This window comes from Selaginella moellendorffii, unplaced genomic scaffold (genome assembly GCF_000143415.4).
Source record: "Selaginella moellendorffii unplaced genomic scaffold, v1.0 SELMOscaffold_8, whole genome shotgun sequence".
Lineage (NCBI taxonomy): Eukaryota > Viridiplantae > Streptophyta > Lycopodiopsida > Selaginellales > Selaginellaceae > Selaginella > Selaginella moellendorffii.
The window spans coordinates 2,234,886-2,257,594 of NW_003314269.1; the positions used below are offsets into that span (position 1 = coordinate 2,234,886).

The 22,709-nt window shown below is 48.9% G+C and overlaps 9 protein-coding genes across 20 annotated transcripts; 3 read left to right on the plus strand and 6 right to left on the minus strand.

Annotated features, from left to right (window-relative positions):
- Window positions 1-504: 504 nt before the first annotated feature.
- Window positions 505-2,602, minus strand: LOC9632100 (uncharacterized protein C24B11.05). Of its 5 annotated transcripts, none has more exons than XM_002967337.2 (8): window positions 2,398-2,601; window positions 2,269-2,334; window positions 2,002-2,099; window positions 1,915-1,952; window positions 1,773-1,860; window positions 1,417-1,725; window positions 1,297-1,362; window positions 505-1,224 (listed from the first exon to the last, which is right to left on the minus strand). In XM_002967337.2, the coding sequence occupies exons 1-8, from the start codon at window positions 2,441-2,443 to the stop codon at window positions 1,135-1,137; spliced, it is 801 nt and encodes a 266-aa protein (XP_002967383.2). In that variant the 5' UTR covers window positions 2,444-2,601; the 3' UTR covers window positions 505-1,134. The 5 variants fall into 5 exon arrangements, with proteins under 5 accessions (XP_002967383.2, XP_024527737.1, XP_024527736.1 ...); XM_024671969.1 differs by adding an exon at window positions 2,174-2,214 and having other exon boundaries at window positions 505-1,362; window positions 1,915-1,945; window positions 2,398-2,433; XM_024671968.1 differs by adding an exon at window positions 2,174-2,214 and having other exon boundaries at window positions 505-1,362; window positions 2,398-2,433.
- On the plus strand, window positions 597-1,025 carry LOC112345412. The gene has a single exon (XM_024672116.1). The coding sequence runs from the start codon at window positions 597-599 to the stop codon at window positions 1,023-1,025; it is 429 nt and encodes a 142-aa protein (XP_024527884.1).
- On the minus strand, window positions 2,480-3,864 carry LOC112345372 (UPF0187 protein At3g61320, chloroplastic-like). Of its 3 annotated transcripts, none has more exons than XM_024671965.1 (6): window positions 3,454-3,864; window positions 3,153-3,387; window positions 2,892-3,098; window positions 2,744-2,843; window positions 2,635-2,693; window positions 2,480-2,586 (listed from the first exon to the last, which is right to left on the minus strand). In XM_024671965.1, exons 1-5 carry the CDS (start codon window positions 3,852-3,854, stop codon window positions 2,662-2,664), a joined length of 975 nt encoding a protein of 324 aa, XP_024527733.1. In that variant the 5' UTR covers window positions 3,855-3,864; the 3' UTR covers window positions 2,480-2,586; window positions 2,635-2,661. The 3 variants fall into 3 exon arrangements, with proteins under 3 accessions (XP_024527733.1, XP_024527732.1, XP_024527734.1); XM_024671964.1 differs by having other exon boundaries at window positions 2,635-2,699; XM_024671966.1 differs by lacking the exon at window positions 2,480-2,586 and having other exon boundaries at window positions 2,650-2,693; window positions 2,744-2,796.
- Window positions 3,865-3,887: 23 nt separating this feature from the next.
- LOC9632101 (pumilio homolog 24) lies at window positions 3,888-7,920 on the plus strand. Its single transcript, XM_024671958.1, has 20 exons — window positions 3,888-4,142; window positions 4,196-4,313; window positions 4,363-4,416; window positions 4,472-4,533; window positions 4,594-4,675; window positions 4,734-4,857; window positions 4,907-4,990; window positions 5,043-5,148; window positions 5,198-5,351; window positions 5,400-5,513; window positions 5,576-5,647; window positions 5,702-5,752; window positions 5,806-5,856; window positions 5,906-6,002; window positions 6,060-6,217; window positions 6,287-6,361; window positions 6,412-6,686; window positions 6,770-6,922; window positions 6,992-7,289; window positions 7,356-7,920. The coding sequence occupies exons 1-18, from the start codon at window positions 3,928-3,930 to the stop codon at window positions 6,912-6,914; spliced, it is 2,037 nt and encodes a 678-aa protein (XP_024527726.1). The 5' UTR covers window positions 3,888-3,927; the 3' UTR covers window positions 6,915-6,922; window positions 6,992-7,289; window positions 7,356-7,920.
- A 578-nt stretch (window positions 7,921-8,498) lies between these two features.
- LOC9635408 (homeobox-leucine zipper protein HOX15) lies at window positions 8,499-10,205 on the minus strand. Its single transcript, XM_002967338.2, has 4 exons — window positions 9,780-10,205; window positions 9,320-9,651; window positions 9,175-9,254; window positions 8,499-9,111 (listed from the first exon to the last, which is right to left on the minus strand). The coding sequence occupies exons 1-4, from the start codon at window positions 10,018-10,020 to the stop codon at window positions 8,757-8,759; spliced, it is 1,008 nt and encodes a 335-aa protein (XP_002967384.2). The 5' UTR covers window positions 10,021-10,205; the 3' UTR covers window positions 8,499-8,756.
- Window positions 10,206-12,910: 2,705 nt separating this feature from the next.
- LOC9632102 lies at window positions 12,911-14,101 on the minus strand. Its single transcript, XM_024671972.1, has 4 exons — window positions 13,877-14,101; window positions 13,606-13,798; window positions 13,429-13,540; window positions 12,911-13,360 (listed from the first exon to the last, which is right to left on the minus strand). Exons 1-4 carry the CDS (start codon window positions 14,086-14,088, stop codon window positions 13,098-13,100), a joined length of 780 nt encoding a protein of 259 aa, XP_024527740.1. The 5' UTR covers window positions 14,089-14,101; the 3' UTR covers window positions 12,911-13,097.
- LOC112340447 (uncharacterized methyltransferase At2g41040, chloroplastic-like) lies at window positions 14,088-17,115 on the minus strand. 5 transcript variants are annotated; one of them, XM_024671959.1, is made up of 8 exons: window positions 15,707-15,796; window positions 15,310-15,640; window positions 15,127-15,252; window positions 14,980-15,064; window positions 14,735-14,928; window positions 14,543-14,649; window positions 14,355-14,465; window positions 14,088-14,308 (listed from the first exon to the last, which is right to left on the minus strand). In XM_024671959.1, exons 2-8 carry the CDS (start codon window positions 15,549-15,551, stop codon window positions 14,112-14,114), a joined length of 1,062 nt encoding a protein of 353 aa, XP_024527727.1. In that variant the 5' UTR covers window positions 15,552-15,640; window positions 15,707-15,796; the 3' UTR covers window positions 14,088-14,111. The 5 variants fall into 5 exon arrangements, with proteins under 5 accessions (XP_024527727.1, XP_024527730.1, XP_024527728.1 ...); XM_024671962.1 differs by lacking the exon at window positions 15,707-15,796 and having other exon boundaries at window positions 15,310-15,445; window positions 15,508-15,636; XM_024671960.1 differs by having other exon boundaries at window positions 14,124-14,308; window positions 14,543-14,654.
- A 6-nt stretch (window positions 17,116-17,121) lies between these two features.
- LOC9632103 (uncharacterized protein At1g26090, chloroplastic) lies at window positions 17,122-18,828 on the plus strand. Its single transcript, XM_002966987.2, has 7 exons — window positions 17,122-17,312; window positions 17,365-17,514; window positions 17,574-17,651; window positions 17,729-17,928; window positions 17,988-18,147; window positions 18,208-18,606; window positions 18,671-18,828. The coding sequence occupies exons 1-7, from the start codon at window positions 17,142-17,144 to the stop codon at window positions 18,800-18,802; spliced, it is 1,290 nt and encodes a 429-aa protein (XP_002967033.2). The 5' UTR covers window positions 17,122-17,141; the 3' UTR covers window positions 18,803-18,828.
- A 12-nt stretch (window positions 18,829-18,840) lies between these two features.
- On the minus strand, window positions 18,841-22,535 carry LOC9632104 (pentatricopeptide repeat-containing protein At4g02750). Of its 2 annotated transcripts, XM_002967341.2 has the most exons (4): window positions 22,469-22,535; window positions 22,298-22,405; window positions 22,176-22,246; window positions 18,841-22,115 (listed from the first exon to the last, which is right to left on the minus strand). In XM_002967341.2, exon 4 carries the CDS (start codon window positions 21,666-21,668, stop codon window positions 18,864-18,866), a length of 2,805 nt encoding a protein of 934 aa, XP_002967387.2. In that variant the 5' UTR covers window positions 21,669-22,115; window positions 22,176-22,246; window positions 22,298-22,405; window positions 22,469-22,535; the 3' UTR covers window positions 18,841-18,863. The 2 variants fall into 2 exon arrangements, with proteins under 2 accessions (XP_002967387.2, XP_024527725.1); XM_024671957.1 differs by having other exon boundaries at window positions 18,841-22,405; window positions 22,469-22,497.
- Window positions 22,536-22,709: the final 174 nt, after the last annotated feature.

A 22,709-nucleotide genomic window follows, 5' to 3' on the forward strand; every position in this document is an offset into this window, starting at 1 on the left:
TTTATTTAAAATGAAAGGTAAAGATTGTAAAATTTTATAATGTTTATAGAAAAATACAACTATATTTTTGGTTATCATTGTTAAATGTGAATTAAAAAATTAAATAATATAAAAATGTTTTATAAGAATTTATGTAGACTTTCATAAAATTGATAAAAATAAGGATTAATATATATAAATGTAGATTATATTGTGGTGATATTTAATAATTTATGAATAATAAAAAAATTATTTTCTATTATTTATCATTAAAGATAAGGTTTTAAAAATAGTATGTTTAATTTTACAAGAAAATACCATTTATATGTTCAAGATTTATAGTTAAAATTTTAGAGAATTATAATTACTCAAAACCTTTGTTATGTTGAAGTTTAATAAACTCTAAAATAAATAAACAGAAATTTGATTTATTTTACTATTTACATAAGCAATAATAACTTTTGCATTCTCCAATTAATCATATCCAAAAGTTCCCAAATTTTGCCACCTAGCCTAGCATGACACTTAAGTATGTTAAGCATCTTCTCCCCTTCAAAAAATATAATAACAGTCTTGTGCGTATAAAGTGGTTTTGTCTATAGCCACAAGTTTTAGCTATGGCGGACGAGGAGGTCCAGCACGTTTTCGTCTACGGCAACCTCCGCCCCGATGCCGGAGGCCCGCAACGCCTCCGACTAGGCAGCAGCAGCCGCGGCGAGGCGGCCTGGCTCCTCGGCGGTCGATTGTTCTGTGTCAATTCACGAGGAAGAGGAGCCTCTTCCATCAGGCAAGCTGCGGTAAGCCTGGACGAGCCTGGAAATGCCGTCAAAGGATACGTAGTGTCTGCTAGCGACCCCAGTGATCTCTCTAGCTTGCTCCACCACTGTGACAGCTCCGAGGAGCACCAAGGATTCGACCGTGATGTTGTGGAAGTCGTGACGGAAGCTGGAAAGCGAGTAGCTGCGTTTGTCTATCACTGCCCCCAGGTGGATCGTTCTATGCCTGTCCATGGTGGAGACTGGATGAGCTATCCCAGAAATCTGTAAGACCCCTATGGTTTGTCCTTGGACGAAATAAGACCGTGACAGGGACGCTGTTGCAGTTTGTAACAGTTTTCCTGTGAGTCTCGAGACTGTGAATTCATAGCAGGGCGAGTCAGTCCCAGATGATTGGAACCTCTTTCCTTGCGTCAACGATGTTCGCAATGGCGTAGTCTGCTCCTTCACACTTGGTGACATTGCCAACCTGAGGTAACGCTCGAGATAAGTCGAGAGCCAGATATCTCGAGCCAGAATGAAAGGAAAGAAGTTTTCTTACCAGCACAGTATGAAGACCCACAGCTTTTCCTGCTGCAATGTTTCGCGGGGAATCATCAAAGAATAGCTGCATGGTTTCACAGAGACATTAGAAGGCGCAGTGAGCTATGAAATGACTTACAGCTCGTTTAGCGTCCACGTTGATGATCTCAACAGCTCGTTTCATAGCCTCTGGCGATGGCTTGCAGATAATCGCGGCCACCGTGTTGTTTGCTTCGGGTTTACAGACCACAGCCACGCTGGTCGAGCTTTCGACCATTTTCAAGCTCTGCCTCCCAACGCGCTTATCTTTGCCTGTTGCTTTCTTTATCATATCCGTCCCCTCGTGACCCATGATTGTTTCAAAACATATGACGGTGTCAAAACAGTCTTCTAAGCCCATTCGGTGTAGAGCTTTAGACGCATGATTCTTGTCCGCGTTAGTGAAGACCTGTAACGAAGGACATGAAACGAATAACCAGATTTTTAAAAGCTCACATATTTGCGTTGCGGCATGCTCAGAAGCATCTCTCGTAACTCGGGATTTGGCTTCAAAAGATCATAAGGTAGCCTGCCGTGTACGTAACTGCATATGAAATACACCGTGTAAAACTATGTTGGAAACAAAAAGGATTCTCACTTGTGAAAGTCATCGTAATCAAAGTTATAGCCTGTTGCCTGGTAAAAGTCCTGTCATGAGGTAAATTTCAAGCTTACAATACAGTACCCTTAGTCCAGCCATTGTAGTTCCATGGCATCTGTACAAAGTCTGGCCCAAATCAGTTGCAATACTCTTATCAATGCCAAGTTTATCCACCATGTATTCTGGAACGAAAATGAAGGCAATAGCGTCAGGAAGGAGAATGAAGTATTTTGAACTCGTATGGTAAAAAATCTACCAGACTAGAAAACATTCTTGGCTTGACGCTCGACACGAAATCTGGCATCATGGCACGCTCAATGAGACGTAGCAGAGCCTACTAAAGCACCATACCTTCGATATTTTGCCTGCATGCTTCTGCGATACCGAGGCTGAAAGGATACAAAGTATCATCCAGATCTGTAAGCAGCCATGCCTGTTAAGTCGAATCCAAGGAATTGTAGTAATTGTAAAACAGCATACCAAAAAGAAGGCAATCAAAATGCGTGTGCTTCTTTTCGTTCCCCATCGAGAAGTACTGCTTCTGCAGTGCGGAGACGGAAATATAAAGTGTTAACGCTTCCACAAATCTTCCATGAAAGTTCTTGTTCTTCCTTCTTCTGTCAAGTCTGCCAGCCTTCTAGATGAGGTTGAAAAGGCACATCATGCCAGCTGAAACGACGCGTCCCTTGGCGAAGGAAGAAAAATAAAAAAGCGTACCTATGTACGTCAGGCTGAAAACTTCGACTACGCACTATGCCCGTTCCGGGCATCACACTCTGCACCTAGAAAGGTCATCACGAAGAATAAATCAAGAACCAAAGTATACCTTCGTGAGCTTCAATCATTTCAGCCACATTTTTCTGGACCAGCTCGCAAATGCTTCCTAGAGGAAGGATTGAGAATGGCTCTTCGATTATCACTCCTACCTGGCGAAGAACCGTCTAAGGAAAAGTTAAGAGCGTAGAAATCCATACCTCGTCGATGCAAAAGAGTGCAGTGGCGCTAAATCCCGTGGCCGGAATGGTGAGCCAGTGGTAGAAATCCCACAGCGCCAGCGCCAGCGTGAGGTGCCAGATGATGAGCATCCTGGAAGTGAGGTGCGAGTAAGATGGCGGAATTGGAGTTCGTAGAATGCGTGCACAGGCGCCAAGATTGTCGTGGAGCTGCGTGATATTGAGATCCTGCAACCAGGGAGTATGAACCCATTGATCATAAAAAAGAAAGAACTTGCTTACCATGATCGCCTTGTTGTGAGCGCTCATCCCCTGGCAAGCTCCAGTCGTCTCGGCGATCCTCAGCAGCACAAGAATTGGTCGATGCGTCGCAGCTAAAACAAACGCTAGATCTTCCCCATCGAGCACGCCCTTGAGCTCCTCCTGGAGAGCCTTGTCAGTGTCGATGTGGAAGCAATGGAAACGTGGCATTGACCACCATTGACCATTACGTTGACCAATGGTTGACCCCAAAGCCCTGTTACAATGTAGCTATCGCCGATCAATGATGAAGCACAGGGACTAGCGCGCAAGATCTCTACACCTGTTCACGTTCGATCCAAACGCTTTCCTGCCCTCGTTGTAGCGGCTGTAGGAAGAATTTGTGCGGAAGACGAGGAGCAGCGCCAGCGCGGGCGCCGTGAGCTGGAATGGAATCGGCGAGATGTGGAGGAGCGAGGAATAGGAAAATATTCCGGAGATCACCGCCTGGTTGTAGGCCGAGATTGCCGAGGATCGCTGGCGATTACTCGCGACGAGGCGATCGCGCGGATGACGGCGGCTGCTCCTGTGCCGGATCCAGTCCTCCCGGCTGACGGAACTGCCTTCTCTTGATCGGCTTTGGAGGCCCGGACGAAGAGATTCCGTCCCTGATTCATGAAGAAAGAGGGCCGATGTGGAGGATTGGAGGCGACGCGAGAGCACACAGCGCGATCTGCCAAGCATTCTTCTTCATACATCCAAACTGCCCCCAACAGAAAGTTAGGGTTAGGGTTCTAGCGAGGTTTAGATTGCCGCCATGGCGAAGCCAGCGCACAAGAAGAAGGATGGCGCTTCTTCTTCTTCTGCGGCATTGAAGCCGAGAAATGCAGCTGGCAAGAAGAAGCGCGGCGATTCAGGGAAGAGCAAGGGATTTGGCGAGAAGAACAAGGGCAGCAAGGTCGCGATTGCAAAATCAGGGCATTTTCAGAAGAAGCGTAGCGGTGGAGGGGATCAATCACGAACACCGCAAGAGTGAGTACGCTGCTAACTTCGTTCTGTTTCATTAGAAGAGTTCTTTTTTCCAGAAAGAAGCGAAAACTATCGTTTAAGAAAGACGAGGGGGTAAACGAAGACGCTGCAAAGCCTTCGGACATTCACAAGAAATTCGACAAGAAGAAACCTGTGGATCGCAAAGCTAAGAAGGTTTTCTTCCTTCTATACATGTTTCAATGTATTTATCTTATCTTGATAGGAGCTTCTGGAGTCCCGGAAAAGGAAGCGAAAACCAAATTTCGACATTGAAAAGGTGATCCATTGTAGTAAACAATGCGAAACGAATTAAATGTTGGGCGTGCATTCAGGACGTTGTCTCGCTATGGGAGAAAATGAGGCAGAGAAACATAAAGGCCGAAGATCGATCAAGGTATAATAAAGTTTCGAGGTAGCTTGGAGTGTGCTGAAAAAATTATCTCTGTTTTGTCAGGATTGTGTCAGAAACATTGGCGAAGATGAAAGGGAAAATGGTGCAAATGGCCATGTCTCATAGTTGCTCGCGTGTTTTGCAAGTGAGTAGATTGTTTGAAAATTTTCTGTACCTGGTGATTGTGTGATTGCGTTTTGCAGTCTTGTGTCAAACATTCTCAAGAGGCACAAAAAAACGAGGTTTTTCAAGAGCTCAGGCCCAGCTTCCTAGATTTGTGTTTGAACACTTACGCTTGTCACCTTGCACTGAGAATGATTGACAATGGTGAGTACTTTCATCAACGGTGTTTTGTTCCAACTATGTCGATTTGCAGCTAAAAAGGATCAGCTTCAACAACTTCTTTCAATTCTGCATGGGAATGTTGTGCGTCTTCTTAGGCATCCGACTGGCTCAGCTGGTACGTGCTTCAGGAACATACTCTAGTGAAATAATAGACTGGGACTTTGTAGTTGTCGAGCATGCCTATCACGCTGCCAGTGGTTCTCAAAAACAGGAGCTTGTATCGGAATTTTTTTCTCCCGAGTTCCGCTTGTTTAGAAACATTACCAAAGGAAGGTAAGAGAACAATTTTCATAGTGTGGAACTATAAACTTTCAATATGCAGGATCAAGGAGATACTTTCCGATGAACCGGCTGCCAAACGTAAAACGGTTCTGGAACACATGACACTAAGTATTCAACCGATACTAGAGAAAGGAATAGTCGACCACTCAATTATTCACCGAGTACTTGTCGAATATTTGAGTATAGCTCCAATGGTAACAACTTTCTTCTTTTTTGTTCATGCTTATGACGATTTTGTTCAGAGTATGGTTGGTAATATTGTTGACCAACTTTCGGGACCTCTTCTCGTGCGTATGCTCCACACAGCAGATGGTGCGAAACTTGGTGTTCTGTGTGTGCGCCATGGATCTGCAAAAGTACGTGTAGCTTGGTTCCTTTTTCTTTGTATAATCTGTTGACTGGTAAATCACGTGCACAGCAAAGGAAGAAGATTATTAAAGCGTTGAAGGGTCAAGTCTTAAAGGTTGCTCGCGACGATCATGGTTATGCTGTAAGTTTTTCTCGTTATTATCCGCCGTACGTCCTTGACAGGCTCCATCGGCAGGTCCTTCTGAGTGTAATTGACGTTGTTGACGATACTGAACTTGTGACCAAGGCAAGTGTGTAAGTTGTGAAGTTTTTTCACGCCTTGAATTTCTGTGGGTGCAGGTTATCATGTCAGAATTGGCAACAGAAATCAGGGAGTTAAGTGTGAACAAGGTAGGCTTCATCTTAAAATTTCTTGTGGGATATTTGTCGTTCGCAAAAGTATGGCCAGCGATTAATTCTACATCTTCTCACACCAAATATACCGAGATATTTTCCTGCGGAGCTGCTGAAGACACTCAAGTCTCCAGTCGAGTTTAGTAAGTCCATTTAACTCATTTTGATGACGTTGTGTGATGAGGTGGTTGCATGTGCAGTTTCAAGTTCGAAAACGACAGCCGATGCTTGCGAAAAAGGAGATGATGAATGCGGGGACGTAAACGATGGTGACGACAATACGGAGAGTGCGCGCATTAGCAAAAAGGATCCATTCTTACGAAGAACCGAGCTGCTTTCGAAAAGTGGATTTGCGCAGGTACTTTCTCTTTTAGAGCTGAGGGCTTGCAGTGTATCTCAGTTTGCTCTTGGCTTTCGGCTTGTGTAGAAGCTAGTGGAAGCATGTGCGACCAACGCAGGGGAGCTGTTACGATCGCCTCTCGGGAAGGACGTCATCTACGAGGTAAGCTTTTGAAGTCATCGATTTCTTTTGAGTATATGTGCTTGGTGCAGGTAGCACGCGGTGGCGTTGACGGAATAATGTTGAAAGCTACGCCGGAAGGAATATCATCAGTGCATAAAGCAATAGCGGACCTAGCTGCATTACCAAAAGACAAGAAAACAGAAGAGGAACACGTGCTGGAGCACTACCATGCTAGCCGCACGATCCGGAGGCTGGTTCTGGACAGCAGCTGTCATAAGTTGGATGGGAGCTCGGAGTCTTTTGCGCAAATGCTGTGGAGCCTCGCACTGCAAGGGAGGTGCACAACATGGGCGCGAGGTCACAGGTATTTGGATTGGACCTTTTGGTTGGAATCGATTTTGAATTTTGAGTTTGACCTGATCGACGCTGTTTGATTCTCTCTGGCAGTGCAAAAGTGGTAGCGGCCTTTAGAGACAGCGAAGACCCAGCCGTGCGGCGAGTTGCAAAATCCGAAATTAACTCGCTCGTCGATAGTGGAGTTCTGGAGGGCCGAAAGGCTAAAGCAACCTCGGCGGACGCAGCTAGAAAGTAAAACACGAGGTAACACTTCGCATCTAGTTCTTTCAAAGCGAGCACTCAGTGCAGTGGTTCGAACTTACCCATTGGCAGTCGTACATTGTCCCGCAATAGCAGCCATGATTTGTGAGAGATCTTTTTTCGAGCCAGTTGACGAACGCGAAGCGGGAACACACTGGGCCCTGGGTGTTGCTAACGAGCGAGCGGAGGTGCATGCACGTCGTATCTGTGCAAGGAGGAGCCGTCCAAAAGCTGAGGCCCCACGAGAAATCATATCCAATCTGCACGAGGCACCGTGTGTAACTGAGGGGGGCGGCTGGAGGGGAGCAGTACGATGCTCACACTTAACTCCCTGCGGTACAAGGCCCGGCTGATGGAGCGTCGGGTCCAAGTAAGTGATCCTTTTGCTGCGATTTGTCATTTTGGTAGGCCTTTCATCTCATCACATCTCTTTCAGGCCCAAGGGGAAAGAAGAAGAACATCTCATCTCGGTGGTTACATTGGCACCGCCCCGCACACTTGCCAATTCAGTCCAGATTGCAATCAAAGGCTGGGGCTGCTACTACTGGCTGTGCTGGAGTGATTTAAGAGCAGCCAACCAGTCAAGCCAAGCTGAAAGAGGAAAAAGGTGAGGGAGATTCCCCCAGGAATTCCAGCACAGGCAAAAAGCAAGCGAGCAGCACTGTTTTGATGCGGACGCTGCTCACTCGCCCAGAGGAGCCCATCACTACTGTAGCAAGGGTAGCAGCAGTGCAATAATGCATGTTTGCTGTTGGTGCTGGTGACCAGTGAGCACTGTGGCCAGGCAAGGACAGTAGTAGCCACACCTCCATGATGCATGCTTTGCCAATTATGAGGGCAATCTAGTGCATGTGTCAGGGGGAGGGGAGATTGCTTCAGACAGCAGGTGCAGTGCAGAATGCAAAAAGCAGATTTCAGAATTCAGAAGGTGGCTGGCTAGCTGGTTTTGATGTTTAAAAGTATACATACGGTTCTTTAGAATACATAAATTTATGTAATCATGCAATGCTCCAGTGAAGATCCACCTCTTGAGAGGTGGAACAGTGACCTTGCCTCTTGCCTCTTTCTCAGTCCAGCTTGTGTGGCTGCAAGGGCTCCCCTTGCCGCCATCACTTTCAACATCTCATTCACTTCTATTCCAATCACTCCTTGTTTAAAAACCATGTCCACAAAAAGAAAGGATGCACAAAACAGGAACAACAGCAACAGCAGCAAGTAGCTCTGAACACAAAAATACTCAATCAATAATGGCACCCATACATTCTTTCAAGAATAGAAAAAAATTGGAGAAATTAAAAAAGAAAAGGGTTGATTGAGATCCTGCTGTCTGCTTGCTTTGCTTTGCTCTAATCTTGCTTGCAAGACATGAGCCATTATGGTTGCTGGCCTTGTTTGTCTACACACACAACATATCTCACCTGTATACAATGAAGACTCAGAAAAAAAAGAACCGAAGGACACTTCCAGCATGGGGTGTGTGTGTATGCAGGGCTTCACAACTGTTTTTCCTTTTAGCTCATTCACACTCCCACTCCAGATTGGCATTTGCAGTTGCAGAAGTTGCCATGCCTAGTCAAAATTGCAACTATAACACAATATCCCAGGTGGAGACTCATGCCAAGAAAAATGTACAGAAAAGCCAAAGGGCTTGCTCTTCACTGTTCATCTCCTCCAACCAGCCAAGATGACCATTGATATGATCTTCCCTGGCACCTTCTTCCTCTAAAAATTCTCTCTTCCTGGATCCCTGTACACTAACATAGACACAAGCTTGAGGCTGTAGACTCTAGCTCTAGACTCTCCTTTTTCTTGAACACCAAAAGTTGTGTCAGAAGTTTCACACGGGTTGCAAGAGAGAAGGTGTAGGCCTGGACTGTGCAAATCTGGCCATGGTGGTGGCTGCTGTGCTTTGGAAGTTCGTTGACAATGGCTTGCTTGGAACCTTGGTTGTGGTATTGCCGGTGTTGTTGCCGTTGTCCATGGACGACGCCAGTCTCTCGCAGGAGGGACACATGGTGAGCGTGGTGGCGGGGAGAGGCATGTAAAAGTCGTGAGTGATGACACAAGGTGGAGAGATTTTGAGGGCTCGAAGCTCCTGGAGCTCCTTCTGAAGCCTCCGGTTCTCCTCGCTCAGCCCCTCGCAGTACTTCTTGAGAAGCTCGCAATCCACCTCGGTCTGCTTGAGCTTGGTCCTGCCCGAGTGAAAACGAATGTAAGACGAAGATCTAGCGATCAAGAAGAAACCAAAAGCCTACCTTGCTCTCCGGTTTTGGAACCAAACTTCCACTTGTCTGGGCCTGAGGTTGAGCTGCTTCGCCAGTGCGTTCTTTTGTTTCTGGAAGCAAAACAAGAAATATCATCAGTTTTCGTGATCCCGATCGAAAAGATGCAGACTCTTACCGGATTGAGAGTGCTGTGCTCGCGGAAGCTATCCTCGAGCAGCGCTGATTGCTCCTTGGACAGCCTCAACTTCTTGCGGGTTCCCCCTTCCTCCTCGTCGCTGGCGGCGCGGGAAGAAGTCATTTGCTCCGCCTCGTCCGCCTCCCTCTCCCGCTTGGTTTGCTGATGGTTCGCCACCCTCGCCGCCGCCGACGACGAGGCCGGCTCCGCGGCCGCCATGAGTTGAAACGACGTAGACACACCACCACCACCACCAGCTTGATCCTCGTTCTCGCCCGAGCAAGGCACCCGGTTCATGTCCAGGCCTTTGCAATTAAGAGGAGCCTCTGTCCCTGCAAGCACAGTTCCAAAGAAACTTGGTATCATGACCGGATCGAGGAGTTTGTTCAAAGCCATCAATCACAGAGACCAGGAAAGTCAAGAACTAAGAGAGCCATCTAGAGACCCAAGATGAGTATACCATTTGAATCGATAGAGTCGCTTCTCGACTTGGTGAAGAGGGATTGCCACAAGAGGCCGGCGTTTTGCTTGTTGGCCACGGGGCGGGGGAGGAGATCCATGGTGGATCCTCGCCTCTCCCCCTCCGCGTCCTCCACATCGGGCGCTGGCCTCATGGGGAGGTAGCCATTTTGCTGCTGCTGCGATTGGACGCTTATGCTCAGATCTATGCTCAATCCCAAGCTTGGATGATCCGGCTTCATTGCTCCACACGCTCCAAGCTTTGGATCAAATCGGGGCTAAGACACGCCCGACGCGATCGCTCAAATCTAGATGAAAGATTCGAGCACCAAAATCTGTCTAGAAGAGGGACTGATCAAGAGCGGGAAGAGCGTGCTGCGTATAAGAGAAAGGAATGAAAGCCCTCCTCTCTCTCTCTCACCCTCTCTCTCCCCCGTGGCTTTGCTAATATACATCGGCATACATGGATGAGTAGTGATGACCACCACCATAGCTAGCCCGTCACCAGCACGTCGCCGTGACGGGCGGGATTCATAAAAAGTCTTGTCGCGCGTGTGGGGACCGTCATACGAGCGCGTCCGGTGTACGTGCGGACCCAAAAGAAAAAGAAAATAAAGGAAGGAAAATGTTGGTGATTATTCGTGATGATGGTGGAGTCGAATATTTCCAAACTGGTTAAGAATTTTGATATATAATTATCTTACATCTAGATTGTTCCTTTGAGATCACACCACCACCACCATCAACAACAACAACATCCAACAACAATCGCTAAATGTGGAGAGCATCAATCCAATCCAGCCTTGAAAATCTGATCAGTGATCAAATTCTTGCAGGGCCCCACGTTTTTCTTTTTTTTTTCTTGACGTGTGAGGAGTTAACTTCATATTAATCTTTCAATTCATATATCAAAGTCCTGAGTGATGCCATTGTCGGTTGGTTGATTAGATCCCCTGGAGATTGATAATTAGGCACACTATTAATTGACGAAATTCTCATCAATCTAACCAACCTAGGAAAGAGACTCCATGCTTATAATCTATCATAGGACAGGATAATCTTACCAGTAAAAGCACTGCCCCTTGCTTGCATGAGCATGAACCCAGTATGACGTCCAAAGGACTCCACAAAAGTCGTGATTGGTAGAAAACCATGGCTCTCGCTCGTTGGCGGGTTTATAATAAATAATTCTTCCGTAAATTAGAAAAATGAAACATTTCCTGGATTTTCCACCAGGCAAGTTGCAATGCATTTGGCCTCTCTCAAGTAAGGATGATTGGTGCACTAAAGGAACTATGAAGGGTCCCCTTGTCACCTTTTATGTGAGGTGACAAATATGATGCCACACTTGCCAGCACCTAACCTTCTCCACATTTCAAGCCACAGTTTTGGTGTGTGGGGCAAACTAGTCTCACATCTCCCCCCTCTCCTTTTGATCCTGGAGTCAGGGCAAAATAAAAAACAAACTTGGAAACTTCTCTGGGCTTCACCTATATATATACAAGTGCGAAAATCTGAAGTGTTTGCGAATAGAAGGGAATAGAGAAACATATCATGGAGTGAAGTTGACCTATGAGTTTAATGATTGTTGCAGCATCTCACTCATGATGATAGGGGACCTTGGACAATGCTTGGCCGAGTAAGAAGGAGAAAATCAAGGAATTACAAAACCCTCTATCTAAATCTTTTGCTGCTTGGAGCCAAAGGGAGTGAGGCAAAAGCAGTGATAAAAAAGATAGGGACAATACCTTCCCTGCATGGATCCATCACCACCTTAGGCATCATCAAGTCCATCCATCCTTGCTGACGTGGCGGACTTGATTGAGGTTTGTTGGGACGTCCAATAATTTCTACATTGTCGTTGTCCACAATTATCCACACCGTAAAAGGCATGGTAATAGTAGCGATAACAATAGGAATACGGTTGTCCTTTCAAGAGCGCCACCACCAGATCACCACCACAGCGCCACCACCACCGCCCTCGAGCCACTGTTCCATTATAATTGATTGATGGGAAAAGGTGGCGGTGGTGGCCAACTGGCGGCGGACCCTCCCGATAAAGTCAAACACATGATTCCATTGCTAAACTTAACGATTCCACGTGTTTTAGCTATGGCCGGGTCAAGAATGGGGCCATCGCCAATCATTCTTCCCCGTCTAGGAGCGGATATCCCGTGAGAATTTTGCGTTTAAAAACATGGTGGCGGGAATATCCGCTGCTATCGCACACGTGCATGAGGTTGACGTTGCGGTCAACCTTGTTTTGCATTTTGTTTGCGCGAAAAAAAGGAATCTTGTTATTGCGCGGTGGAATCCGGCGATCCATGATAGCAAATTGGGGTCGATCCGCGTCCCACGTGTAGCAAACTAAGCTTGTTTTATAAACACCAAGTGATCGATCGAGAGATTTGTCAATCAATCAGCGAGGAAGCGCTTGGTGCTCGGCACTGCTCTTTGACTCGAATCGAGTGACACGAAAGTATAAGGTGTTTAATAAGAACTCAATTGATTGATTGACTCTGGGAGGGGCTTTCCGGGATGCTTGGGAAAGTGTTTGTGGTGCTCACTACCACTTTGTCTTTGCTTACTGTCAGATCAAAGTGTTTTGCGGGATCGCAAAGTCATCGAGGAAAAGCATCGTGCTCTGTGTGAACGAGAAAAAATCTATAGCGACTGTCCAGTGCTTTTCAAAATGCTCACACGACCAACAGTGATGAAAGCAAGAAAAAAAAAACAAAAGAGGAGACAATCTCGAGTTCCATTCCCATTGCCACATTCTCTAAACTCAAAGGAAAGTATTTGGGCGCCGCGGCGTACAGCGTAGCGTGCCCACGGCGGGCAGCAGGACAGCAGGGGGGCAGCACAATCATTGACGCGGGCAGCATATGTCGGCTACAGCCCCGACAGGCCGACGTGCGCCGACGATACGCAGGGGATCCGATTCGATCGCAACCGTCAGCCGGGTACATCATCATGGCCGTCTGATATTGTCGGCCATGATGCATGCATGGCCATCGGCATGATTAATTCCAGAGAAAAAAAAGGTTTAAAGTTTTGACGGTTAGGATCCATCCAAGCCGGAGTTTTTTTCCTCCACGCCATTCCATAGAGTTTCTTTTGGACAACACAACGGAAGGACAATAGCTCTGATTGATCATCCAGTTGTTTCCAGAGAAACTTCGCTGGGTGGAAGAATCGATCCACATAGCCAATCCAGTTGTAGATATGATTGGAACAACAGGATATCAGAATCTCATCACGCCCACCAAGATGCAACTTCAGAGAAAATCTCCACTTTCTTCTTCTTTGTTCCTGTTTGTCATGATCCCTTCCGCCGGTTGAGGAGTACGAGCGAGAAAAGAAGAACCGTGAGAACCATGCAAGCTTTGAGACTCCTGTCCAAAGGCTCACTCTCGCGACCACCAAAGAGTTTCCTGTCCGCGAATGCAAACACCTCGTGGACAACGTCCACCAAGGAGTCTAGCAAATCGTAGAGCGTCTTCCTGAGCCAGTGGAACGCGACCAGGAAAGGATTAGTCTGTTGCTCGTCGTGATGGAGGAACTCGAGCGATCGCCCCGCGCCTATAAGTAATACAAAGATGAAAACCTTTGTTCTTCTTCCCAGTGCAAAAGTCGAGAGGAAATCTTACCAGCGAAAGCTAGGAAACGCTCCCTATTGCCCCGTAACAGCTCTTGGACTCTCTCGTTTCGTACGAAAGCGTTCCACAGCGCGGGGTCCCGGCTCAGAGACATCACTGCTGCCTGGATCACAAAAGAAGGAAGATTAAATCATGGGAAGGAGGAAAGAATGAGCGAGAGGTGGATACCTGTACATCCGAATTACTTTGAAATAAATCCACGCACTGCGCAACCGTAGCTCCTGATCGCTGCTGCTCTGATCCCTGCACGGCGTGGCTTTCACTCTCAGCACTGAAAACTACCTCTTTGGAAGAGGAAGATCCTTTAGCGTTGTCTCTCAGGACAATTTCGCTGACCACGACTGCTTTTGGAGCGGGATTCCTGGATCAACCCAAGAAAAAAGAGATTATCCAAGCTCGGTAAAAGGCAAAGCGCAAAAAGAGTTTGCGAAATCCTTACGTGCCACCAAACACATTCCCGAGCTCCTTGGACGCTGCCTCCACTTCCTCCGCCGTGGGACCGCAGAAATCATAATCATCCGACAGTACCTCGCCTGGCGATGGCTTCCGTAGCCGCGAGTTGGCGCGATCCGCAGAGGAGGCCAGCGCGGAAGTGGACGCCGTGGCAGCCCCGGCGGGACTGGCAGCGATGAGCGAAATCCCGTTGGGCATTTCCCCCTTCTTTAATAAGAACCCTAAAAATCGAGGAACCCTAAAAAGCGCGAGGATATTCTATGGTTTCCAATGTCTTTTACAGCGGCTTTGTTGCCGAGAACAAGACGAAGGCTCCTTGGCGCGTGCTCTTCCAGTTGATGAGCCCATTGGCCGTGACGATCTCTCGCAAATCCAGCTCCGTCCACAGGCGTAGAGGGCATTGCATTCTCCCCAGTGCCTGCTTGCTGCGATCAAAAACTTGACAGAAAACCACTCGAAAGAACCTGTCTTAAAGGCTCCAGCAGCTTGTCGATCGGTGGAGGCGGCAGAGGGAATAGAAAGGTGCTCGCTACGAAGATCCCTCCCGGTTGGAGCAGCCTCGCGATCTCGGCCACCTGCATTGAGTAGAACTAAGTAGTAGAACTTGAAAGAAAAGGAGAGCTTTTCCTTTCTCGCTTGGATCGCTACTTACGGCATGGAGAGGCTGAGGCCAGCAATGAATTGCCGCACTGGTGTGAACAGCCGCTAAGCTGGAGGATGTGAAAGGCAGCCTTCCAGCGTCGGCCTTGACGAGCACGACTTTGCTATCAAAGTTCGAAAGAGAAAGGCGAGCGTGAGTCCAAATGGCGGTCTCGCTTTCACGGCCAGGGAGTTTAAAGAGTACCTGACGTTGATGTCTGGATCGCCTGCGAGGAGGTGGAAGGACTCGTTGAGCATGGCTTCCGAGTAGTCCGACGCAATCACGAGCTTGTACGCGTTGCTGGCTGCGAACTTTCGCGTCAAAGTGCCCCCGGCACAGCTCAAGTCCATGATGGCTTTCCCGAAACATGGTCTCAAGATCTCCTGTGCCATAGTAAACTGCAAAAACCAAGAGGTCAGATCTCGTTTCTCCCGAAGTATCCTTTCTACCTCTTCGTCAAAGCCTGGGAATCCAACGAGCTGAAAGACCTGGTCACGGTAGCTCTTGTCGTAAAAGCGTGCTACGATCGAATTCCTTGAGAAAAGAAGAAGACACGAGACGAGAGATATGAGCGGGATGGGTTTAGCTTCTCTTACTCAAACACCGACGCTGAGAGTGGAACTCCGCAAGCTCCCGGAATCGTCAAGTTTATGATCCCGCGGGAGCTGGAGTGGTAGCTCCTCCGGCAGCCATTACACCGGAAGGAAGTGCTTGCAGCGTTCCTGGAAGGAAGATTTCTCGTCAAAGATACAAGAGATTTAGAGACGAAGAACACGTACTCAACGCTCACGCTTTCATTGCTGGATGTCCAGAGTGGCTGCAAGCATATAGGACACGCCAGGCTCTTTAGAGTTGTCCTCGCATCGTCATCTTGTTCATTCTCCTGTTCTTGGTACATCTCTCGAGCACCTGTAGCTATGAACCTCAAGCCGAAATGATGATTAGAGGACCAAAGTTCTCGTTGCTTGAAACCATACACTCGTCTGATTATTATCCTTCTCCTAAGGAGGACGAGTGCCATTCCTCCTGAGAGATCGAGCAAAATTCACAACGGAGGAACTCGACAGAAAAAAAGAACAAGAAAAGCCTGGATTACGTAAAAAGAAAATCCTGTGAATTCACACACACGACCGGAAACAGCGTCAAGCGAGTGAGAAAGAGATGTTTTGGATTTACCTTAGGCTGGTTTCGTTGCAGAGAAGAGAATGTATCGGCCGCTTGTCTGGCTCTTCCAATCAATTAAGCCACCGGCCTCTACAAGTTGCTGCAACTCCTTTTGTGTCCAGGCTTTAAAGGGGACCTGGAGCTGCATGATTGCCTGCAAAGAAGTATCATCCCACCCATAAGCCACCGACGAGTAACAAAGAAAGAACAAAATAAAAAATAAAAAAATGAAGAAAGAGCTCGAAAAGAAAGAAAAATATCATCGTTCGTCACCTCGCGAACAGGATTGATAATTCCATCTATCGGTGGAGGAGGTTCTGGAAACACGAAAGTACTCCCAACAAACAGGCCTTGTGGCCGGAGCACTCGAGATATTTCTGCCACCTTCATGATTTATATGTAAGATCAATGCCATGAGAGAAGTGGAGTGCGTACCGCTATGATTGGCTCGGGCCAGCAGTGGATTGCTGCCCCGGAATGCACGGCTGCTACGCTAGAGTTTGCAAGTGGAAGCCTGCCTGCGTCGGCTCTCAAAAGAACACACTCACTGTTCATGAAAAATGTTAGGAAACTGCGCTTTCCAAAGAGCACGAAGAAAGAAACTTTTGGAATGAATAGCAAACCTCATGTCTAGAAAGCTATCGCTCTCCAGAAAACCCCGGCATTGCTCGAGCATTTCCTGAGAGTAGTCGGCCGCGATGACACGCTTGTAACTCTTGCTTGCGAGGAAGCGTCGAGTAAAACAGCCTCCGGCACAGCTGAGGTCCATGATGGTTTCTCCACGCGCGACGGGCTCTATGAGTTTCTGTGCCATTCTAAACTGGAGAACAGGAAACCAAGGAAAGAACAAAGAAAACTTATAAACGTCAATGCATGAAGAGACAAACCTCTTGATCGTAGCCGGGGAAGTTCCAGATCCAGAAAAGGTCGCGGTAGCCTCTGTCGTACGCGAATGCCAGCAACGGGTTCCTGTTTCACTCGCTATGCTACTGCTGTTAGTACTTGGACAAAAAGAAACGCAACGAACTTACTGGAAAAACGAAGCTCCGAGTGGAGCTACTGTTGTCGGTGATATTGTCAAGTCGATGATCCCACTCGAGGTACTGGTGTACGACTTTTTGCAGCAATCACAGGCAAATCTTGGAAAGTTCCTCGGTTGGTCATCGTTCTTGAAAGATTTGCGGCAAACAGGACACGCGAGCTCCAGCTTATCAGCTTTTTTTACGTTTGTTCCTGCCTGTAGAGAATGAAAACATCGTCAACAAACTACACCTCGACGGAGAATGAAGAACTTACAGAAGCAAACGCCTTGAATCTGGATCGCCCAATGGATGGTCGAGGAGGAGGAGCAAAGTGGAACCGAGAAAGACTCGTCCGCTGGAGAAGAAGCATCGCCATAAAAGTTCTTACCTAAAGCTTTGTCCATTTGATAGATAGAAAAGATAGCATGGCTTGTGCCATGGCCCCGAGTTGGGTGTGGCGAGGAAAAGAGAGAAAGATACAATGCAGGGCAGTGGCACAAGAGCAGCAGAAAAAGGAGGAGAAAAATCCCAAGCTGGTGACTTTCATTGGGAAAGGAGGAACTGGCAAGACAACCTGTAGCGTCTTGGCTGCTCAGGTACTACCATAGCTTTTCCATGAATTCTCGTAACTCTTGGAACTCTATCTAGTTCTACGCCAGCATTGGCCTTCGGACGTGTTTAGTGATTCAGTCCCAGGATGTTACTGCTGATTTTCTTCTGGGTCATCAGCTCAAGCACCAGCCTACGAAAATTCTTGAGAATGGATCTCTCACAGCACTTCGACTCGAGACTACCAAGGTTTGCGTTCTATAGTTTTGTTTTTCTCAGTCGAGGTGGCTTTGGTCTTTCGCTTGCAGATTTTAGCACAGCCTTTGGAGCAAGTCAAGAAAGCGGACGGTCGAATAAGTTTCAGCCAAGGAGCTCTTCAGACGGAGGTTTGTTTGTGTTTTCGAGAACTTGTTATGTTTTTTTGTTTTTCTGGAGATGATGAGAAGTGTTTGGAACAGAGAAGGTTGCTGGTGAGGAGCTGAGCGTGTTGCCGGGCATGGATTCGATCATGGCTTTGTTCGTTCTGGACCAGCTGTGTGGCTTTGCTCGCCGGTTTTTTCCAAAACGCTCGAAAGTTTTCAAGCCCGAGTACGACGTTGTCGTCTACGACGGCCCAAACAGCGATGAGACTCTAAGAATGTTTGGATGTGCTGAAAGACTAAGGTAAGCCAAAAGCTTTCCAAACTTTGGAAGTTTTTCCTTCACGTACTTTTGATCCGCAGGTGGTACATGAATCGGTTTAGAAGCATTGCCGAGAAGACTGATATTGGAAGAGTCGTACTTCCTTCCATTTTGAGACTCGCCGAAGCTTCACTGCTCGAAGATTTGTCGACTGAAAGATCAACTTCGGAGCTTTGGGAGCTAGCAAACACTGTTCTCCACGTAAAACACACATTTTCTATTTCTTTTCAGCTAAAAGTCTCTCGTTTCTTTGTTTTCCAGGGAGTTGAGCAGAACTTTGCCAATCCCAACACATTCTCCAGCTACATTGTGACCGATCCAAGGAGCAAACTGACAGAAAAAACGGCTCTCCGGTACTGGGGTTGTGCTGTGCAAGCCGGAGTTCACGTTGCCGGAGTCGTCCACCACCAGAACTCCAGGGCTCAAACTTGGAAAGAAGGTTTCTCTTCTCTGCCCGTGGCTTCCATTCCAGAACTAACCTTCGGTGAGAGTCCACCCAGCTGGGAGCAAATTCTTTCGAGCCTCGACAAACAAACTTGCGAAGTATTGCGGGGAGATGGCTCGTCGGTTTCGACCCCGCCAGTTTCGCTAGATCACTCGTCTGGGACAGTCACTTGTTTCTTGCCAGGATTTGACAAAGCCGACGTCAAGCTCTCCCAGGTAAGCCACTGTTCCTCGATTCAATCCTTCCTGAAGGAAAGAAAGAAACGGTTTTGTTTTCCAGCTGAAACGATCGGAGCTGCTGCTGGATGCCGGAGATCAGAAGAGAGTGATCAAGCTCCCGCCGCAAATGCACGGCAAAGTTAAGGGAGCAAAGTTCCAAGACAAGAGTCTGATCATCCAAATGACCGCCTAAAGAACAATGGAAGAGTTTTGCCAGTCTCTGCGAAGATCGAACGAGAAAATGGATTTTGCTTCTAGTCACCTCCATTCGCGTAGCAGCTCTGGTCGGCAACAACGTTTGCAAAGGCGACATACCTCCCAGAGTTCTTCGCGTCGGCAGCCACAGCGTGGCTGGAAATCCTCTTGGCTCGCTCCAAATCCCCCTGGGTTCCACAGGCAGTGAGGAGCGACCCCCACGCAACATCGTTTGGGAAGAAAGGCATGGCTTTGATGAGCTCCTCTGCGAGCTCGAGCTGGCCCAACCTCGACACGATATCAACCATCCACTGGTACTGCTCGCGGCCGGGCCTCACCCCCAGATCTCTCGCCAGTAGCACGAAGTAGCTCGAGGCCTCCTCGAGCAAGCCAGTGTGGCTGCAAGCGCGAAGAACTCCCGAGAAGGTGGTGGCGTCGGCTTTGATCCCGTGGAGAAGCATTGAGTGGAAGTGCTGGAGCGCAGATTGGCCGCAGTGAGAGTGAGCGAAACCGGCGATGATCGCGTTCCAAGACGTGAGATTGGGACGCGGGATGTTGTCGAAGATCTCCAGCGCTTGCGAGAGATGCCCGGCCTGGGCAAAAGCCGCGAGGATCGTGTTCCACGCGACGATGTCTTTGTGGGGTGTTTGATCGAAGAGCTCGCGCGCGGGGCCGAGATTGGACGCGCGGGCGAATCCAGCCACCATTGCCGTGTAGCTAGCTGCGTCCTTCTCTTCCATGGATTGGAAGATTTCCAGAGCTCGCTCCATCTCGCCGATCTGGGCGTGCCCGGCGAGCACTGCGTTCTTGGCGCCAATTGTTTCAAACCCCGGTGGTATATTCTCCAAGAGCTCTTCCGCCATTTCAAGATTCCCGCGCTGGGCGAACCCGCCGATCATGGCCGTCCACGTGGCCGCGTCGCGGGAATCCGACGGCATCGCGTCGAAGAGGGCCCTCGCCTCGCCAAGGTTGCCATTCTCTGCGTAGGCCGCGATCAAGGCGTTCCAGGCTATGGGCGATCGATCGCTAGCAGCGCTTTGCTCGAAGATCCTCCTCGCCTCTTTCAGCTGCCCCCGATTCGCGTAGCCCTGGACAATCGCCGCCCAGGCCCCCGACGCCTGCTCCGGAGCCTCGTCGAAGATCGAGCGCGCCTCCTCGAGATCGCCGAGCTGCGCGACGGCAGCGATCATCGCGACCCACGAGCCCCGATCGCGTTGCGGCATCGCGAGGAAGACGCTCCTGGCGCAATCGAGGTCCCTCTCGCCGCGCGAGCAAGCGCCCAGCAGAGCATTCCACGAGAGGACGTTCCTCTCCGGCATGGAATCAAAGAGCTCCATCACCCGCGAGAGAGGCAGATGATCCGCCCGCCCGATCGCCGCCAGGAGCACCGTCCAGGCCACCACGTCCCTCTCCGGCATCGCCCAGAAGAGGCTCTGCGCTTGCTCGATCCGGTCGGCCTCGCAAAACCCCGCCACCATCGTCGTGTAGGAGAAAGAATTCCTGCAAGGCATCGCCAAGAACACTCTCTCGGCATCTTCCAGAAATCTACGACCTCTCTGCGCGAATCCCTGGAGCATCGTCGCCCAGGCCACCCCATCTCTCCTCTCCATGGCATCAAACACGGCCTTTGCTCGATCGATCGCGCCGGAAGAGAGCAGCGCTCGAAGCATCGCCGTGTGGGCGACAGTATCCTTAAGCTGCTCGGGCATGGCGGCGAAGAGCTCCTCCGCGGCGGCAAAGTGGCGGCGCTGCGCGAGCGAGGCGATGGCAGAGGTCCAGGAGAAGGAATCCGGCTGTGGGATCCGGTGGAAGAGCGCCCGCCCCTCCTCGATCATGCCTGCGGTGATTGTCGCTTTGACAAGCTCGTTCCACGCAACAACACTGTGTTTAGGCATTCGATCAAAGTGATTTTTCGCGGCGGAGATGTCTTCGTTGGAGCAAAACGCCGCCAGCATTGCTGTCCACGAGACAAGATCACGCTTCTCCATGGAATCGAAGGCGTGTTTCGCGGCAAGCATTTGCCCCGCTTGGGCATTTGCTATGATCATCGTGGTCCACGCAACGTGATCCTGGTAGAGCATGGTTTCAAAGATCATCTTCGCCAGATCGTGCTTAGAGTGCTTAACACACGACTTGAGCATTGCGGTTGATGACACTTTGTCCCACATTGGCATGCTCTTGAATACCGAAAGAGATTCCTCAAAATACCCGTTCTCGGCAAATGCATCCGAGAGAGTGATCCAGCTCAGGCAGTTTCTCTCGCGCATTACATCGAAAACCATTTTGCAAAAAGGTACATTACCGTGCTTGCTAAAAGCAGCTATCATTGTTGTCGCAGACACAACGCAATGGAGTGGCATGAAATCAAACGCTTTCTTCGCTTCCAGAAAATGCCCCATTTGGGCATTTGCCTCAGCCATGACAGTCCAGGCGATTTCGTTCCTTTCGGGCATATGATCAAAGAGGGCCTTGCTCTCAAGCCAAAGCCCGCGTCCAGAGAAAGCTTTCAACACAGCAGTGGAGCTCAAAACATTTCTCTCCGGCATCAATTCCAGCAATCTATACGCATCCCACGCATACCCATTCTGGGCATATGCAGTAACGAGCATTGTCCACGAGAAGCTGTTCCGCGCGGCCGTGTTCTCGAACACCACCTTCGCGTCTTCCACACTTCCACACTTGCCATACATTTGGAGCACCAGATTCGAGAGAAAAGGTCCCCGGCTGCTGTCATCATGCTCGCTGCGAGAGGCGAGAATGGCGCCATGGAGCTCTCTCGCTCTTTCCAAATCCCTGGAGCCACCAACAAGCCTCAAGAGCCTCTGCCACTCGAAATCACGGAGCCCTCCTCCACCCCCGAGCATAAACCATTTAAAACGTGGGAGGCTAACAACTTGCAAGTTTGACTATTTTGAGAACGAAGCTCATGGTGGTCTCGAGCAATACTTCCAGATCAAAGCTCTCAAGCAACGATGGCTAGAAAAGAGATCAAGTGATCGACCCAAAGAGCTTATTGCATAGCCAAGAGGAGCTCTTGCTGGGCTATATACACAAAGCTCAGAGGTAGTGGTGGAAGATCTCCCAGAGCGGCGAGACGAAGAGGAGGAGGATGCCAATGGTGTTTGGGATGCCGTTTTGGGCGGCGAACGCCTTGCGGAAGCCACCGGCATTGTTGATGTGCTGGACGAGGAGGTAGCAGCCGATTGCCAAGCTCACGATTATCCCAGCCAAGCTGTTCCTCACCGAGTTGGCCAGGAGGTTTGGAGCAACGACGATGAGGAGGATGAGTGACACGGGCAGCTCCGCTTCCTCTGCGAAGGTTACAAGAACTCAAAACTCAAGAAACTTGAATGCTTTTCTGGTTCAAGTACCTGGGAACTTTCGGGGGATGAAGAGACGGACAATAACAGTGATGAGGGAAATCCACTTGCCGACCTCGCCCCTGTCACACTAAATCGTGAAACCGAAGTAGAAGAACTTGGAAAACTAGCACCTGAAGAAGCCGAAGAGGATTGGAGGAAGGTTGAGCCAGATGTAAGGCACCAGCAGCCCGGTCAGGAGATCAGTCTTCCAGTGGGTTCTATCCACAACAATGAGGAATCTGCGCAAGCCAAGATCATCCAAGCAAGTGAGAACTCAGGGAAAAAACACCTGTGTGACTTACATGGCAGCTATGGTTGCAAGCCATCTCAGGAATCCAAAATGCCCCGCAGAAACGGTAGCGGCGAGCTGGATCCCGATATCACGGGACGCGGTGCCAATGGCCCTCAGATCCTGGTATATAGCCTCCGAAGGCTGCACTTGGAGCAAGTTCCTGTGATAGACCATGGTGGCTTTTCGATCAATCGACCTGGAAAAGAACAAAAACTCGGCAATCAGCGCATTAAGAGCCGAAGGACTTACTC